The sequence below is a fragment of the Neoarius graeffei genome, chromosome 7 (genome assembly GCF_027579695.1).
Source record: "Neoarius graeffei isolate fNeoGra1 chromosome 7, fNeoGra1.pri, whole genome shotgun sequence".
Taxonomy (NCBI): Eukaryota; Metazoa; Chordata; class Actinopteri; order Siluriformes; family Ariidae; genus Neoarius; species Neoarius graeffei.
This window is the reverse complement of record NC_083575.1, coordinates 19,148,349-19,168,764: the sequence shown is the minus strand read 5'-3', so window position 1 is coordinate 19,168,764 and position 20,416 is coordinate 19,148,349. Positions and strand designations below refer to the sequence as shown.

General features: G+C 41.0%; 1 protein-coding gene across 1 annotated transcript in view; it reads right to left on the bottom strand.

The window, feature by feature from the left end:
* Positions 1-4,673: 4,673 nt before the first annotated feature.
* acoxl (acyl-CoA oxidase-like) overlaps positions 4,674-20,416 on the bottom strand; it is a 155,832-nt gene continuing 140,089 nt past the window's right edge. The window contains exon 19 of the mRNA XM_060925370.1: positions 4,674-7,943. Within this exon, the coding sequence (XP_060781353.1) occupies positions 7,752-7,943 (192 nt within the window). The 3' untranslated portion in view covers positions 4,674-7,751. The remainder of the gene's footprint in view (positions 7,944-20,416) is intronic.

Genomic DNA, 20,416 nt, shown 5'->3' with positions numbered 1-20,416 from the left:
ACAGCAAACGGGAAAAGAGGAACGAGGCTATGGTTGTAATCGTGTCAGCTTTGAAAATGCCTGGTAAAGTATTATAGCATTGTCAGTGGTACAGAAATCGCTTGTTCAGAATTCCGGAACAAGTTAAATTTTAAGAATGACTGAACAAATTAGAGGCCGGCACAGTGGTGTAGTGGTTAGCACTGTCGCCTCACAGGAAGAAGGTTCTGGGTTCGAGCCTAGTGGCCGGCGAGGGCCTTTCTGTGTGGAGTTTGCATGCTGTCTGCGTGGGTTTCCTCCAAGTGCTCCGGTTTCCCCCACAGTCCAAAGGCATGCAGGTTAGGTTAATTGGTGTCTCTAAATTGACCGCAAGTGTGAATTTGAGTGTGAATGATTGTCTGTGTCTATGTGTCAGCCCTGTGATGACCTGGCCACTTGTCCAGGGTGTACCCCGCCTTTCGCCCGTAGTCAGCTGGGATAGGCTCCAGCTTGCCTGCGACCCTGTAGAACAGGATAAAGCGGCTAGAGATAATGAGATATATACGTGATATCTTGAACACATGACCATCTATTCGGGCTGAACGTGTATGATGTCTCGCAAATGTGTGCGGGGAATTTTGAACCGATCAAATCGGGCCCGTATACTCGTAACCGATCGCCTGACACACGAAGCCCCGATGAAATCGGGAAGGTGTGCGCTGGGCTTAAGTAGGAGAGAGATCATGCTGATCAAGACGTTTGCTACCATGGCCTGTAGACTGTGTGGATATAAATCTGAATATATCTAGTCCAAACATTTTTCATCTTACACACCAATTCTGGCTTTTCTGCTCCCCATCAATGTGACATTCCATGTTTCTAAAATCCATCTAGGACTATTGATTATATGCTGGCCACCTAACTGGCATAGCACCTGACCCCCACCCTTCATCTTGCAGGTGCTGCGCCTGACCAGGTTACATGGACAGCCCCATCACAAGACGCTTGCCTGAAGACAGCACCCCTAGGCTTGGCTAAAGGGGTGTGTCCCTGTAACCCTAATCCAGGCACCGGCTGGCACGGTGGTGTAGTGGTTAGCACTGTCGCTTCACAGCAAAAAGGTTGTGGGTTTGAGCCCAGTGGCCAACGGGGACCTTTCTGTGTGGAGTTTGCATGTTCTCCCCGTGTCTGTGTGGGTTTCCTCCGGGTGCTCTGGTTTCCCCCCATAGTCCAAAGACATGCGGTTAGGTTAACATGGGGTACCCGTGGCCTGAGGTTGGGTTGAAGTGGCCTTGAGCAAAGCACCTAACCCACAACTGCCCCCCAGGCACTGCAGCATAGCTGCCCGCTGCTCTGGGTATGTGTGTGCGCTCATTGCTCACTTGTGTGTACATGTGTGTGTTCACTGCTTCAGATGGGTTAAATGCAAAGGTTAAATTTCACTGTGTGCTTAAGTCTGTGCTTGAGTGTGACAAATAAAGGCTCCTTCATATTTTTTGTACCCTTTACCAGTTATAGATACATTTAATACCATGGAATATCATTATCACTTACTGTTATCACTTGCATTGTAGCAGCTATAAATTAAAGTCCAAATAAATATACAGCTTGTTACAGAGAAACTGCAGAATGCAAAACTGTCTCACCTGAGGATTTACCTGTGGCAGAAAACTGAAAGGAATCTTTAGCTTCACCTCTTTACCTGTAGGTAGAGGTAAAGCACTGACACGGACTCCTTCCATAAATGTTAAACAAACAAAGATTTGTAATGTATTTATCAATTATACATTTTCTTTTTGTATACAAGTTTTAATCAATTTATTGAGACTCGGATTATGTTTAGAGTTCACCTATTCTGATTACCTTCTTTAACACTCCTTTGTTGAGTTATTTATTGTACAATACATTATATAAAACAATGTTTAATTGTTTAAACAAGACTAACTGTACTTGTAGCACTTCCATCATACAGAAACTGATATGATAAACTCATATCATCTCTAGCCGCTTTATCCTGTTCTACAGGGTCGCAGGCAAGCTGGAGCCTATCCCAGCTGACTACGGGTGAAAGGCGGGATACACCCTGGACAAGTCGCCAGGTCATCACAGGGCTGACACATAGACACAGACAACCATTCACACTCACATTCACACCTACGGTCAATTTAGAGTCACCAGTTAACCTAACCTGCATGTCTTTGGACCATGGGGGAAACTGGAGCACCCGGAGGAAACCCACGCGGACATGGGGAGAACATGCAAACTCCGCACAGAAAGGCCCTCGCCGGCCACGGGGCTCAAACCCGGACCTTCTTGCTGTGAGGCGACAGCGCTAACCACTACACCACCATGCCGCCCCGATATGATAAACTGATAAATATAAATAATACAAATAAATACCAATGAATCCTATCTATCCTGCAGCCAAGAAGCAAAAACCAAGTTTACAAATAGACATGGTTTAAAATATTTTGTGTCATTTGTTTAATGGTGAGAAAAAATAAGCACAAACCATGCAAGGGTTGTTTAATAATGACACTGTGCTTAAAGTATACTGGCAGCTCTTGATGCATACAGTTGCTTGTTAAAGAACATTTTGAATTAATTTACGAAAATATTATGTACCATCAATACAGCATCACAGTTCATACAGGCAAAGTCAACAAACACTTGAAATATCTTCACTGTCTGAGTAGGACAACCTAAAAGTGAAAAGGTCTAATTCTTTCTTTGGGGTGGACTATAAAAATGTTACATTTCTGTAATTGTTTTATAGATGATGATATAAAAAACACATCGGTTTTTATTACTGGCAAATACATTCCAACTTAGCATGAGCGTTTACTCATCTCATTCAGTAAGCCACAGGGTTCAGTATTCTGCCTTACATTGACATTTAGCTGCTTTTAGTACCACAACTATTTAGAACATAAAGACAGCCAGTAGTTGAAAATGAAAACAATAAAGGACTGCGAGTTGAAGATTAATTTAAGTCCTACTAATAACTCAAGTTAAATGAGCAAAATACCTCTTACATACAGTGCCTTGCAAAAGTATTCATACCGCTTAAACTTTTTCACATTACAACCACAAACTTAAAAGTTTTTTATTGAGATTTTATGCGATAGACCAACACAGAGTAGCACATAATTGTGAAGTGAAACGAAAATGATAAATGGTCTTCAAAATTTTAAACAAATAAAAATCTGAAAAATGTGATGTGCATTAGTATTCAGCCCCCCTGCGTCAATACTTTGTAGAGCCACCTTTTGCTGCAATTACAGCTGGAAGTCTTTTGTGGTATGTCTCTACCAGCTTTGCACATCTAGACACTGAAATTTTTGCCCATTCTTCTTTGCAAAATAGCTCAAGCTCAGCCAGATTGGATGGAGAGCGTCTGTGAACAGCAATTTTCAAGTCTTGCCACAGATGCTCAATAGGATTTAGGTCTGGACTTTGACTGGGCCATTCTAACACATGAATATTCTTTGATCTAAACCATTCAACTGTAGCTCTGGCTGTATGTTTAGGGTCATTGTCTTGCTGGAAGGTGAATCTCCTTCCCAGCCTCAAGTCTTTTGCAGCCTCCAACAGGTTTTCTTCCAGGATTGCCCTGTATTTAGCTCAATCCATCTTCCCATCGACTCTGACCAGCTTCCCTGTCCCTGCTGAAGAAAAGCATCCCCATAGCATGATGCTGCCACCACCATGTTTCACAGTGGGGATGGTGTGTGCAGGGTGATGAGCAGTGTTAGTTTTCCGCCACACATAGCGCTTTGCATTTAGGCCAAAAAGTTCAACTTTGGTCTCATCTGACCAAAGCACCTTCTTCCACATGTTTGCTGTGTCCCCTACATTTCTTATGCCTGTCTTTCAACAATGGCTTTCTTCTTGCCACTCTTCCAAAAAGGCCAGATTTGTGGAGTGTACGACTTATAGTTGTCCTGTGCACAGATTCTCCCACCTGAGCTGTGGATTTCTGCAGCTCTTCCAGAGTGATCATGGGCCTCTTGGCTGCTTCTCTGACCAGTGCTCTCCTTGCTCGCTCTGTCAGTTTAGGTGGACGGCCATGTCTTGGTAGGTTTGCAGTTGTGCCATACTTTTTCCATTTTTGAATGATGGATTGAACAGTGCTTCTTGAGATGTTCAGAGCTTGGGATTTTTTTTTTTTATAACCTAACCCTGCTTTAAACTTCTCCAGAACTTTATCCCTGACCTGTCTGGTGAGTTCTTTGGTCTTCATGATGCTGTTTGTTCTTCAGTGTTCTCTAACAAACCACTGAGGCCTTCACAGAACAAGTGTATTTATGCCAAGAGTAAATTACACACAGTAGGACTCTTAACTAATTAGATGACTTCTGAAGGCAATTGATTGCACTGGATTGTATTTAGAGGTATCAGAGTACAGGGGGCTGAATACTAATGCACACCACATTTTTCAGATTTTTACCGGTATTTGTTTAAAATTTTGAAGACCATTTATCATTTTCGTTTCACTTCACAAGTACAATATGTGCTACTCTGTGTTGGTCTATCACATAAAATCTCAAAAAAAAAAAACCTTTTAAGTTCATGGTTGTAAGATGGAAAAATGTGAAAAAGTTCAAGGGGTATAAATACTTTTGCAAGGCACTGTAAGCATAAAACTTACATGTTGCAGAAATATGCAAAAATAACCTTTAAATGAATATATAATAAATAGCACTGACCTTTAGATGAATGAGAATGTGAAAACTAGCATATCAGCACATTTTATACTACATAATTAATTATTATATGCACCATATTGCCAAAAGTCTGTGGTCACCTGACCATCACAATCAAAAGTGCTATACTAAAGCTATGGGCAATAAAAGTGGGTTGGTCCCCTCTTAGCTGTTATAGCAGCCTCCATTTTTCTCGGAAGGCTTTCCACTAGATTTTGGAACACGACTGTGTGGATTTGCTCATTCAACCACAAGAGCATTCATGAGTTTAGGCACTGACATAGGATGAGAAGGCCTAGGGAGCAGCCAGTGTTCCTATTTATCCAACACAAAGGGGTTCAGCTGGGGCTGAGGTCAGGGCTCAGTGCAGGGCACTCTACAACAACCTTCTACACCAACCTTGGTAAACCACGTCTTCATAGACCTTGCTTTGTGCACAGGGGCATTGTAATGCTGGAACATGTTTTGGCCTCTTATTTCCATTGAATACTATAGGGAAGCTGTAATGCTACAGAAATCAGTAATGCAAAGAAATCCAGTCTTTGTATCCAAGTAAACAGTTGCAGCCTTCCCATTTTGTGGCAACAGTTTGGGGAAGGCCCACATATAGGTGTGATGGTCAGGTGTCCACAAACTTTTGGCCATATAGTGCATCATTCTTCTTCAACCACAATAACTGTCTTATAAAAGTATTGGCAATCAGCCTGCTGCTAATCAGGTCACTTGAACACTTAAGCCCTTGTTAACATACACTATATGGCCAAAAGTATGTGGACACCTGACCACTGCATCCATATGTAGGCCTTCCCCAAATTGTTGCCACAAAATTGGAAGGACACAATTCTGGAGAAAGCCGTTGTATGATGTTGCATAAAAATTCTCTTCACTGGAACTAAGGGGCTGAACCTAAACCTGTTCCAGAATGACAACACCCCTGTGCACAAAGCAAGGTCCATAAAGACATGGTTTGCCAAGGTTGGTTTGGAAGATGTCAAGTGGCCTGCAGAAAGCCCTGAACTTGACTTGAATGCAGATTGCGCACCAGGTCTGTTCACCCAACTTCAGTCCCCAACCTCACTACAACTCGTCGATGAATCAGCAAATCCACACGGCCACATTCCAAAATCCAGCAAAGGGAGGACCAACTACATATTAATGCCCACAGCTTTGGAACTGGATGTTCAACAAGCACATATGGGTGTGATGGTCAAGTGTCCATATACTTTTGTCCATATAGTGTATAATAGTGTCTAATAAAGGGTTTATCAACTGTATAAATTCCCTGTGGGTTCTTCTGAACAACAATACATACAAAAACTGTACATTCAAAAATAAGGTGACAGTTATAAAGGCTTCAGCATGTCCACAGTGCCTGTAAAACCAGTTTTTCCATTTTGCTCCAAAGTCTTTCCACTCACCCTTCTGTAACTCATCTTCTTCAACTACTCAAAAGCTTAATCTTTAGCTCATTAGCCAATGATTTTATGCATCACGACAAGGAAAGCTGTCAATATGAAATGTGCAGGGTTACTGCAGAATTTGCTTTGGGGGACAATGTTCAAATTATATCCTCTGCTGCTGCTCAACAGCTCTAGGAAAGTCTGGTATAATACAAAAAGTATCAGTTATTGGTGTCTTGTAAAAGACATTAAGGTATTTTTGAATGTTGAGTAGTCCAAGTGACTGGGGGCTTAAGATGTTGAATATTCATTCTAGGGCAAGGGTTATCTGCAAGGGGTTGGTTAAACCTGATAGTTGATTAAAGACCAAGATTAGGTGTTTGTGTACAGTTGTGGCTCCAACCTGGCTTGAAGACAAACCTGCAGATAAGATTGGACCCCCCCGTCTTCGGGGTTTCTTCACTGATCCTGTCCTTTGTGTGATTGGTTGTTAAAAAAAGCCTAGTCACCAAGATTTATGAGTACTAGACATTTTATTAAGTGTAATGTTGGAATCCGTGAGAGAGAGTACACACAGTACCCCCTACCCTAATGGTCCGCAACAACCCAACAGGCAGTTAATGGACTTTCCAGCTCAATTTCTCTCAGCTCATAGCAAAAACTTGCAAGACCAGACTTGCTCAGGAAGTCTACAAAGTAAGTAATCACCAAACTCAAAAGTTTACTACGAAGACTGCATGGAAGAGATCCAAACACACATTTGGATTTGTATCAAAATACAACTACAGAGAGGATTGCACGGCCAGGTGTTTGGCTGCAGGGCAAATCTCAGAGTCTATGTCACACTGGACACCACGAATTGCGATGACTAACAACAACAAACGAGAAGCTAAAGCAGTCTGAAGATGGCTCTCAACCAAGAGGAATGATCAGAGTGATGATAAGCATCACTTGGGAACAATATGGAGAATGGGTAATCTAAGTAAGCCTGTTTGACACTGCAATCCCAGAGACATCCAACAGCCTCACTGAATGATGTCAGGAAATCGGCGCAAAAAGCAATTTCTTATTTTTCTTTATTTTATGTCGAGCAGCAGCTTTTTTTTTCCTCTGAAGAATACTTATAATGTCAGCTTTATTTAAAACTTTCATTTGGTGAATGAGTAAAATGTTTATTCTTCCAGTTACAGACTTAAATCAAATGTTCAGCATCTGAAAGTTTTTATACATAGGCTATGACTAATAAGAATAAAAATACAGTATGAACCAGATAATTATAATAACCATTCCCTTGTAAATCACCTCTGGTGCTGCCCAACATATTCAGCATTGCTGTGCACTTTATAGCACACGAATGATTATTATAGTGCTTAAAAGGAGCTTTTATCTCAACATTGCTTCTGTTTATTAAAAACAAGATCAGATATAAATACCCTTCGAATAACAAACCTTCAAAAATAATGTTTGATTTATTTAACAACGTTGCTATTGGCAGAACAAGCAAATCATAAATTCACATCACATAACCCAAAACGCATTTTTGAAAAAAACAAACAAAGTTGCTGTTCTTTTCATCTTTCCAAACATCCTAATGTTATCTATTGTTGGAGAAACTGAAAACCTATTTTACCAAAAGGAAGCAGGATTAAATTGTACAAGTGTTCGCAGTATGTAGGTTTTCTATACCTCAGAGCTTTGATGTGGCTCTTTGCTGGCTTTGGGGCTGGGGAATGGGGCTCTTGGGTTGTGGGTAGAAGCCCCAAGGTGCCCTGGAGTTGGGCACACCAGCAATGGGTGCCTGGATGCAACAGGAAGGCATGTTGAAGTCTGACACCACCTTCAATGCATCGTCCTTCACTGACCTGCACAACTCCAACAGCTAGGTGGACAACAGTGGACAACAAATGACCATCAATACACACATTTTCACTACTCTGGGACCTGGAAATGTGCTTAATACGTGAATTAAAAGTTGTGGTCTCAAATAATTCTTCATGTAGAAAATCAGTTTAGCAGAAAATGTATTTAAATACAGTGACACACAGGGATTGTCATGCCCTCTAGTGGCTAATAAGAGCAAAACACTTGCATTCAATACATTGAACAACAAATTATTTCGTTTTTTTAAATAAAAATTTTTGTATGATTGTTGAAAACCCATGTTTTATGCCATTAACTAATACAAATCATAAAATATTATATGGTGCAACTTCACATTATACATAAATTTAAGTTAGTAAATTTATCAACTGCTGTATTTTGTAAAGCCTGCCCTGGGTTACAGTATATTACTAACATAAAAAAATGACTCAAATCAACAAAAAATTAATATTGTAACTTGTATCTGGCTGCAGTTATGTTCACACTACTATAAACTATATGTAACATGGCTAGAAAAGTTTTTCTCTCTTGGACAGACACTTTGTAAAAAAAAGAAAGAAAGAAAAAAAAACCCGCTGACGATTCCGAAGTTGTTTGCATTCATGTGGCTAATCCAAAAAGTCCAAAATTCAAGTTAAAAGAAAGTAGGTTTCTGCAACTACAACAATGTTACCTGCCAAATTTCAGGCTTGCTTCCTACAGCAGTGGAAGCTCTGAAAATTTTTCAGGGGAATGCCATCAGATTCCCAGTAGAGTGAGATGCGAGTGCCCCTTATGTAACCTTTCTGAGTTTTCAGTGTTTCCACAGGCAGTGAAGTGACATAACAGTATACATAGCTGCCAACATTCCAAAATTGTAAATAGTAATACAAGGTTGGGTACCGAGTCTTGGTGGGGGGTCGGGGGGGGGGGGGGGGGGGGGGGCACCCCCCCGCCGCCAAAGCTTTCTAGCAAAACTACCCTGAAAAATCACACCAAAACAAAATAGTTTGACAAAATTTATTCTACAAACTAAACTATCATCTTACATTAATTTGCAAAGTTCTTTTCAACAATGGAAACAAATTTACCTGGAACTAGAATACATATATCAAAGCACAGATCAAACATAAAAGGAACCTCTTGTAATCAACACCAAACATAAAAATGTCTCAAAACATGCTTGGCACAAAGTGAAACAGCTCAAAAAAGTGTCAATTTCAACTTGCTTCTTCACATGACTACAAATCAAACAGAACAGAATCAACAACACACCCCGGGCATCAAATCATGCCTGCCAATCACAACGCAAGGTTTTTGTTTGGATTCTTTGGGCGGGCTTTTGCAGGAGTGACGACAAGGCTGCGCGACGCTAGCCTGGGCCCGCCCATCCTAAGTGTGACGCAACACGAGGGCCTGTTGCGAGCTTAGTCTGGCAAGGCAAGCTATCTCCAGCTCTTCCAAGCTCCCGAAAAATCGGGAGCCAATCAACTTTGAGCATCTCCAACGGCCCTGGGTAGAGGCGTGTTCAAGGCAGTGACATAGTAGAACTGCGACCGGAAGCCATAGATTGTTTACAGAATCTATGCCGGAAGCGCTTCATTCACTAGAAACATTACGAACATGGAGCAGCGGCAAGCCTTTGACACAGCAGTAGATGCTGTATTGAAAGCATTCAACGGGAAGTTCTCATTGAAAACGGAGCAAAGAGCAGCCCTGGAGGTATTTATCTTCTTCCTGTTACTCAAGCAGTTTCCGTCGCGTCACATACGTCAGAGGAAAGAGTGATGTGATTGGTTTAAGCTTCGTCGCAGCCTTTTCTGGCTTCGACCAGTAGCAAACTGAGGCATTTCAGGGAGGCGGGTCAACCACGCCTTTGGGAAACGGTTGGGCTTAATATCTTTGCCAGACCAAATGCTCGCAGAGCTTTGAAGTCGCGTTAGCCAGACTAGCGCGACGCTGGAGAAAGCGCTATTGAACAGCGCTCGTTTGACTCTGCTTTGGAATCAGTTTTAGAAGAATTAGGAGTTTTCGTTGAAACATGAGCAGGAAGAGGCTCTCCGCTCATTCCATGATCGCTGAATCTTCACCAAAACACTCGACGCTCCAATGGTGTCCCTCTCCACATGCTGTTTGTTTACCCCATAGACATATAAACATAGACGCCGCATTGAGCTGGTGGCCCCGTTGCTGGGATACGTCAGAGTGTCCGCCATATTGGATGTGGCAAATCTTCCCCGTAAACCAATGCAAGTAAATGGACTGAACTTCATAAAGCCCCTTTCTACAATAATATTTAACTTGATGCCTTTTATTCACCCATTAAGACACGCACGTATATATTTGGGAAACAAACAGGCATCAAAACAACATATATAACTTTTAATGTGATGGTTATAAGTAGTGTGCGAAATACCCTGTACACTGCAAACTAGCGACAGATACGCGATAGATAGCTCAGGTAAGCTAATCAGTCAGCATACCGTAGCAAGCTACCAAAACCTGAGGTTGGGGGAGGGTAAACCATAGACATATAAACAGCCTATACGCACAGAGACAGTTTGAAAGACAACGGGTTCAATAACCAACCTACAAGACTGAATATGATAAATGATGGAAATAGTGGAAAAACTGGAAATAGTGAATGAAAATAAAAATGTACTGTTTTATTTATTGAGTCACCACACAGACCTACTCTCGTTGAATAAAGTGAGCTGAATGACCGCCAAACTGAGTTCGGCCAGGTTCTAACATCATACCAAAACAAAATACATCACTGATTCCTTCACATTCAGAAAGGTTAAAAACATTCATCATACGTTCAAAAACGTTCATCATAGTGTGGCACTGTATTATCTAATTCTCACTGCTTATAACTATACAACTACCCGGTGGAGATGAGCTGGGAAACTGAAGACTGAAGGAACAGTATTGAAAAGTATTTTTCCAGTCTCACCTGTGAAAGGTAATCCCATGTGATCTCGTTTGGACGGTAAACCTGTTGGTACAGTTAAACGCAGCACATGAATGAGGCATCTTTATTCTCGGCTACTGTCTAGACGCTATACCAGAGACGGTTGAAGAATCTCCACTTTGCCACATCCAATATGGCGGCGAGGATGACGTATGATTCTACGCAGAATGCGGCGTCTATGTTTATATGTCTATGGTTTACCCTCCCCCACTGCTTTCTGTCGCTCTGACTACGTCACAGTCACTGTTGCGCTGATTGGTCAGAGCGTTGGCCTATACGCACAGAGACAGTTTGAAAGACAACGGGTTCAAATACGAATCCCACCGGTGATAGACTTTGAAAATGACCCATGAAAATTGGCAAAATCGTATTTTATTGTAGTAAATTTGTATTTTCGTAATCAAAACGACAAATCGTAATAAATACGATTTATTCGTAGTAGTTGGCAGCTATGAGTATATATTAGGTAGTTTAATTGATATTACAGATTGCACAGCGGCTCAGCCTCAAGGCTCCAATACCAAGACGATCAAGATGTTCACCACACACACACACACACACACACACACACACACACACACACACACACACACACAGCTACAGTTATTCATTCGATTATAAACCAACACTAAATCCTCATGGAAGGATATGCATTAAAAAAATAAAAAAAAAAACATTGTGTCTGGACACTACCATAATCAAGAAGATTAGATGTGAAATCCATTTTTGTTTGATGTGAAATCCGTTTACCTTTTTGTGAACAACATACCGGTACTGATTTCATAGTGCAGCTTTTTTCCTTTCACATAAAAGGAAAAAACACTTCACTGATTAAAACGGGGTGAGTTACATTACACCTATTACGCGTTACTCATACAACACTCATTCACCTTCTGTTTGTTTCTCTGTAAATCCTGCATGAGTCACTAAGGTTACTACAGTCTTCCCACCACCCTGCCTGACAAAGACTTAATTTAGCATTCCACCACCTCGGCTTTTGCTCAACCGCTCGTCAGTTGAGATGAAAGCTGACTCAATAGACATATTGAGGTTATAAAAGCATGAGGCATATAAAAGATTATAAAAGCATGAGACCACTTGCCCTTCAGCCTTCAGTGCTCGCTATCTCCACATCGCTCAAAATTAAAGAAGTGTGTGGGGAAGCCTACCTGACTTAAGCGCAGGGGTAAAGAGATGCACCAGTCTCTTTAGTATTTCTACTAAAATAAATAAATAAATAAATTATATATATATATATATATATATATATATATATATATATATATATATATATATATATATATATATATATAATTTTTTTTTTAAACACAAAATATTTCACTGAAGCCTTTTTCTGTGGCAAAGATGAGATAGATATAAGTAACTCCTAAAAGAAACAGATCAGTCTAATAATTTGCATAAGTCGTGGGGTTATTAAAAAAGTTCCATTTATAAGTAAATGCTATTGGGTATAGTGACCTCAGAGAGAGAGAGAGAGAGAGAGAGAGAGAGAGAGAGATGCTTCACCCCCATGCTGTGCGTTTGGTGAGGCTGTCTCTAATATTGACAAGTGTAATGAGAGCATTAACAGTACAATAAAAGGCCAGGGGCCTCCTTCGAAAAAAATCACACCCTCCTGTCACAACTGCTGTCTCAACACCACGCAAAGCCCCCAAGGACCAACAGCCACAACAACATGTGGTTGTGAATAATGTCGGATGACACATCTGTCACTAGTATGTACATAGACATACACTCACTGGCCACTTTATTAGGTACACCCATTCACTTACTATTTTATGCAGTTATTTAATCAGCCAATCCCTTAAAAGCAGCACAGTGCATAAGATCATGCAGATACAAATCAAGAGTGTCAGTTAATGTTTACTTCAAACATTAGGATGGGAAAAACTGTGATCTCAAAGTTTGACTTTTGCTGTAGCATGGGTGTTGGTGCCAGATGGTCTGGTTTGAGTATTTCGGAAACTGCTGATCTCCTGGGGTTTTCTCTCTCTCTCACACACACACACACACACACACACACACACTTCTAGAGTTTACACAGAATGGTGTGAAAAACAAAAAACATTGGAGTGAGAGACAGTTCTGAGAGTTGAAGCGCCTTGTTGATGAGAGGTCAGAGTAAAATGGCCAGATTGGTTCGATCTGCCAGGAAGGCTATAGCAACTCACAGCAACTTTTTACAACCGTGGTGAGCAGAAAAGCATCTCAGCATGCAACAGCAGAAGACCACACTGGGTTCCGCTCCTGCAGCCAAGAACAGGAATCTTAGATTCACGAACAAGTTCCTATTAAAGTGGCCGGTGAGTGTATAAATAAATATATGCAAGTATGAACATGCTGTAGGTTTTATATCCAGTACCAGTCAAAAGTTTGAACACACCTACTAATTTATAGTTTTTTTCTGTATTTTGACCATTTTCTACATTGTAGAACAATACTAAAGACATCAAAACTATGAAATAACATACAGAGCATAATGGAATTCTGTGGGAAACAAAAAAGTAATAACCATACTTGTGCTCCTTGATTTAAGTTCGACCTTTGACACAATCTCTCATAATATTCTCCTGGAGAGATTCACCTCTATTAGCATCATCAGCATTCCTCTCATCTGGTTTAAATCATAGGTCTCTGGTCGTGCACAGTTTGTACAATTAAAAAATTTCAGATCACAGTCTTGCCCGGTTACAGCTGTGGTCAGAAGTTTACATACAGGGACATGAATGTCATGGCAATATTTGGGCTTTCAGTAATTTCTTTGAATTATTCTTTTTCTGTGGCAGCATGCTTGTACAGCATACATCTTTAATTAAAAAAAACACTAGAATTTGGTACACAAGTTTTCATTTTCTTTGGGTTTTTTGAAAACACGGTCAAAAATTTACATACGCTCACTTAGATTATTAATTCAGAGGTGCTGAAAGTTCCAAAATGTCTCTTAACTTCGTATTAGTGATCATGATTGACTACAGCTGGTAGCTTCTCTGTACCTTCATAAAAAGGGTTTGTTTACAGCACTCATTGGATTGACCAACACACAGTAAAATGGGAAAGTCCAAGGAGCTCAGTGCAGATCTGAGAAAGAGGATTGCAGATATACATAACTCCGGAATGTCTCTTTGAGCCATTTCTAAATGACTGCAAATTCCAAGATCAATTCAAACAATTATATCCAAGTTGTTGTGAGGTGTAGTCACTTTGCTTCAAGAAAACCCAAACTGTCACCCTCAGCCGAAAGGAGACTGGTTTGGATGGTCAGGAACAACCTGGGAACCACCATGGCACAGCCCTGCCATGAACTGAAAGCTGATTTACTGTTTACCGTTCAGATCACTATGGACTAGGAGGCTGCTATCCAAGAAATAATCCCCTGCTTCAAAATTGACACCCTCAAGCTTAACTAAAGTTTGAAGCTGACCACACAGACAAAGAAAAAGCCTTCTGGAGGATAGCTGTATGATCAGATGAGACAAAAGATTGAGTTGTTTGGCCACAATGACCACCATGTACAGAGGGACACTGTACCAGCTGGTGGTGGTGGTACGATCATCATGCTCTGGGGCTGTTTTACTGCCAGTGGAACTGGTTCATTGCACAAAGTGGATGAAATAATGGAGGAGGACCACCTCAGAATTCTTCAGCATAAACCACCAGAAACTTGAACACAACTTGGGAGTTACAACAGGACAATGAACCCAAACATGCATCAGAGTTGGTTGTGGAGGATAAAGCGGGCTACCATTAAGCTTAAAACAAGTCCTGACTTCAACCCTATTGAAAATATATGGACCGTGCTTATTGAGTCCATGCAAAGAAAAAAAATTAACTGAACTCTACCAATTCTACCATGAAAAGTCATGAAATATCCAACCAGAATTCTGTCAGAAGCTTGTTCATGGTAAACAAAAATGTTCGGTCAAGGTGAGTCTTGCGAAGAGACATTTTACCCAAATATTAGGTGTGCTGTATGTATATTTTTGACCCTGGATGTACAATTTTGACTCAATGTTGATTTCAGAAAACGCAAACAAAATTAAAACTTGTGCACCAAATTCTAGTGTTTTTTTAAAAGATGTGTGCTGTACAATCATTCTGCCACAGAAAAAGAACAGTTCAAAGAAATTACTGAAAGCCCAAATATTGCAATGTCATCTCATATCCAAGATGACATTCATGTCACTGTATGTAAACTTCTGACCACAACTGTATAAGCGGTGTTCCCCAGGATTCTGTTTTAGGCCCACTGTTATTTATTATTTATCTTCTGCCTCTTGGCCACATTTTTAGGAAATTTGGTATTCAGTTTCACTGTAATGCTGATGACACCCAGCTCTACTTGTCTACCAAGCCTAATTCCAGCCTTCCATCCTCTTCCCTTTGTGATCGTTTACTTGAAATTAAATCTTGGTTGACCTCTAATTTTCTCAAACTTAACAGTGAAAAAAACACAAGTTCTCCTTGTTGGAACTACATCTACTTTGGCCACACCTAACAGCTTTTCTCTGACTATTGACAATGTCATAGCTTCTCCTTCCCATCAGGTAAAGAGTTCTGGGCGTGATCCTTTGCATTACTCTTCACTTTGAAGCACTACTTATCATTATTATTTTGTTGTTGTTGTTATTATCACTTGGGGCGGCACATGCCCCTTTTCCACCAAAGCAGTTCCAGGGCTGGTTCGGGGCCAGTACTTAGTTTGGAACCGGGTTTTCTGTTTCCACTGACAAAGAACTGGCTCTGGGGCCAGAAAAACCGGTTCCAGGCTAGCACCAGCTCTTTGCTGGGCCAGAGGAAAGAACCGCTTACGTCAGTGGGGGGGGGTTTGTTAAGACCAACAACAATAGCAAGACCACGAAAGGTCGCCATTTTTAAGCGACGAGAAGCAGCAGCTGTACAAAACGCGAAGTCATCCATTATTATTATTGTTGTTGCTGCTGCTGCTTCTTCCGTATTGTTGTTGCTTCGATGTTCGCGCCAAGGTTTATGCAAACGCAGCGACGTAACTGACGTAAACAGCGACGTAACTGATGTGGCTCCCCTTAGCACCCCGAGCTATGGAAAAGCAAACTGGTTCTCAGCTGGCTCGCAAGTTGAATGAGTTGTGAACCAGCACCAGCCCCGGAACTGATTTGGTGGAAAAGGGGCAACAGTGGTGTAGTGGTTAGCACTGTTGCCTCACCGCAAGAAGGTTCTGGGTTCGAGCCCAGTGGCCAATGGAGGCCTTTCTGTGTGCAGTTTGCATGTTCTCCCAGTGTCTGTGTGGGTTTCCTCCGGGTGCTCCGATTTCCCACAGTCCAAAGACATGCAGGTTAGGCTAATTGGTGGCTCTAAATTGACCATAGGTGTGAATGTGAGTGTGAATAGTTGTTTTTCTCCATGTCTCAGCCCTGCAATGATCTGGCGACTTGTCAAGGGTGTACCCTGCCTCTCACCCATAGTCAGCTGGGATAGGCTCCAGCTTGCCCACGACCCTCCACAGGATAAGTGGTTATGGATAATGGATGGATGGATGGACGGACAGACATCACTCAGTCTGCATATTTTCATCTATGCAATATCAATCAATTGCATCTGTCTCTTACACATCATAACACTGCTATTCTTATACATGCCTTAGTTACATCTTGCATTGATTACTACAATTCTATCCTCTCTGGTCTTCCTCACAAACTTCAGATGGTTCAGAATTCAGCTGCCCGTATCATTACTAGAACATATTACTCATGTCCTCCAGCATCTTCATTGGCTTCCTGTTAAATAGTGTATTGACTACAAGATTCTACTTCTCCCTTTTAAGGCACTTCATAACCTAGCACCTCCATATCTCTCTGACAGTAATATGGATTACTACAGTTGTGCAATAGGGCTGTGTTTTTATTTTGTCAAGAACCACTCAACTAAGTAAAGAGAAACGACATCCATTGTTACTTTAAAAACATGAAGTGTCTTTTAATAAAAAAAAGAAAAAAACCCACTAAATTAGAAGGCGTGTCCAAAATTTTGACTGGTACTGTATATACAGTACAAGTGTTAGGCATCCTAAATAATTATATAAAAAAAAAAGTTTGTCCGTGTGCCTTCTGCATTCATGTGTCTGTTGGAAAATGTATTCTTTTCTACAATCACTTTCCAAACATTCAGAAATACAGTATGTGTACACAAAAAAATTGCGCCCATATGTACTTTCTGAGCCTCCCATTCCAGACTTAGTTCCCCTTTGCTGTTATAATAACCTCCCCTCTTCTGGGAAGGGGTTCCCGAGATTCTGGAACATGACTTTGGGATTTTGCACACCCGATTTGATGCTGGTTGAGGAGGTATGGTGTGCACTCAGCATTTCAGTTCATCCCAAAGGTGTTCAGTGGGGTTGAACACCTTGAATATTTCTGTTACAAACTGAAGTTTAATAACAGTGTCCAAATCCACAAAGCAAAAGACTAGGTCATGGAAGATTCATGAAACTGGCCCACAAAAATTGCATACACTGCAACAGAAGCTTAAGATTAAGAGAAAAAGAATTTATGCCAAAACACAACACATGGTCCAAACTATAGCGTTATTTCTGAGACTGAAGAAAGGCTTAATGGTGCACACAGAGGCTATGTTAGCTCTAGAAGAATGGCAAACACACACTGCTAATTGCATACTGACATACTGGTGTTAAAGCCATGGTCCTCTCAACTTGAATATGCTCCTATACACAGAAATGTGCAGATAAGCCTGCTGCTGTATTTAGTAACAACTAATTGTGAACAACTGGTCAAACCACAAACCACACGCTATGTGTATATATTTGCTGTGGGCTAAAGGGACTGTAATACCCGTTATTGGCGCTCACATTCTCTCACTAGCTCTTTGCTTCATCTACTTGTTCACGAAGGGTCATAAAATGAAGAGGATTTCATATGCAAACACCATTTCCAGAAAAGTTGGGATGTTTTCCAAAATGCAATTAAAAAAAACAAAAAACTAAAAAACAAACTGATTTGTTAATTCATATAACCTTAATTTAACTGATAAAAGTACAAAAAAGGTTTTACTGACCAACTTTATTGTATTTTGTAACTAAACGAAGTTAGAATTTGATGCCTGCAACACACTAAAAAAAAAAAGTTGGGACAGAGTCAAAATAAGACTGAAAAGTTAACAAGATATTCAAGTAACACCATTTTGGAAGATTCCACAATAAGCAGGTTAAAATGCATATCCTGGACCAATTTCATGTTTTTTTTAATATGAAAGTATGCCCCTTTACACACTCATCCAGAAGGGTAATTTTGCACAAGGCCATCTGTCTACAGCAGGAAAAAAAAAAAACGCGTCTGGAAAAATCCCAAGGGAGTCTGGAGCCAGATTCGTGACGTCACGTGCGGATCCGCCAGCAGGCTGAGAGAGCTTGCATGGGTTCAGTGCACAGTCTGTGTAGACCAAGTTTAGCAGCTAGCGATTTTGCATTGAAATATGGAATTGTCGCCTGAGCTTCTAAACCCATGGATTCATGCATCAATGCTCATCTATCTATTGTTACATAAACCATATTTTTTTCTAATTACTATTATGTATTTATATGCATGTCTTCATTTAGAGGAGTACTGGCTATTGTAGGAGAAAGATTTCATAAGCTACACACATGGAATCGGTTAAGCAGGGTTGACAGGTCCCAAGATCTCAAGCCCTGACACGCATATCCCTTGATACATGTGAAGTAGCGCTTTCGTGTTGTTTACTTTTGTGTGTGTCAATAAATAACATTATCCGTGTACCACACAAACACAGGAACACCTAATTTAGGAGTATAGTCTCTTATTTCTTACCCTGGCAACAGTCAACTTGTCAGTCGCCGATTTTCTTGGTCTTTTTCTCGGCTTTGCTTTGGTCCTCGGCTTCTGGGTGCCTTGCACAAAGCGCTCCTATTTCTCTCTCATTGTCCGGTCTTTTGGAAAATGAGGAGTACTAATCCCATCAAGATTGGTGTTGCTACACCCTCCTACGATACATCTGTTAGCCATTTTAATAATTACATGATAACATTGAAGAAATCTGCAGAAAACCACCAGGTTGTTTCCTCATAAACAAACCAGCGCTGACATGGGATTCAGACGGAGGCATCCCGCATGCGACGTCACGAAAATCAACGTTTGCCGGGAAATCCAAATGCCAAGTTTTTTCAGAGGCAGACGAATTCGCCTCAAATGGCTTGATTTCAACTGAATTTTTCTGGTATTGCACGAGGTAAAAAAAAAAATTGCACAAAATGCAAAATGTGACAGATATTTGACCAAAGTTTAATGTAAAATAGGAGAATTACATTGATCTTGCTCCTGAATTTACCTGTGATATGCACTTTAACTGGTAACATGATCGGGTATAAAAGGAGCAGCACCAAAGGCTCAGTCTTTGCAAGCAAGGATGGGTCGTGGCTCACTCCTTCGTGCCAAAATTCATGAGAGAATTGTTATTCAATTCAAAAAGAACATCTCAACACAAGAACGCAGAGAGTTTAGGTCTTTCAAAATCTACAGCACATAACATTGTGAAAAGATTCAGGGAATTCAAATACATCTCAGTGCGTAAAGGACAAGGTCGGAAACTACTGTTGAATATGCATGACCTTTGAGCCCTCAGGCGGCCCTGCCTGAGAAACCGTCATGCTACTGTGACAAATCTAGCCACAGGGGCTTGGGAGTACTTCAGGAAACCCTCGTCACATAACACAGTCTGCCGCTGCATCCTGAAACGCAACCTGAAACTGTATTACACAAAGAGGAAATCATTCATCAACTTGATGCAGAAATGCAGCCAATTTATCTTGGCCTGCACTCATCTCAGATGGACCGAAAGACAGTGGAAACATGTACTGTGGTCAGATGAGTCCACATTTCAGCTTGTTTTCAGCAAAACCAGACGTCGAGTTCTCAGTGCCAAAGGTGAACATGACCATCCAGTTTGTTATCAGAGAAAGGTGCAAAAGCCAGCATCTGTGACGGTATGGGGGGCATCAGTGCCCACAGCATGGGTGAGTCACATGTGCAAAAAGGTATCACTGACATGGAGGTGTATACTGGGATTTTAGAGAGACATATGTTGCTATCAAGGCAACGTCCAAAGGCCAGGAAGTCCACGCTTATTTCAGCAGGACAATACCAGGCCTCATTCTGCACAGGCTATAAACAGTGTGGCTTCTTAGACACCAAGTGCATGTGCTTGACTGACCTGCTGCCAGTCCAGATCTGTCTCCTGTTGAGAATGTATGTGGCATCATGAAGAAGAGAATCAGACAATGACAACCATGGACTGCTGAGCAGCTTAAGTCTTTTATCAAGCAAGAATGGGCAAAAATTCCAATTGCAAAACTGCAACAATTAGTATCCTCGGTTCCCGTACAAGTTAAAAGTGTTGTTAAAAGGAAAGGTGATGTAACACGATGATAATAATGACTATCCCAACTTTTTTTAGTGTGTTGCAGGCATCAAATTCTAACTTTGTTTATATTT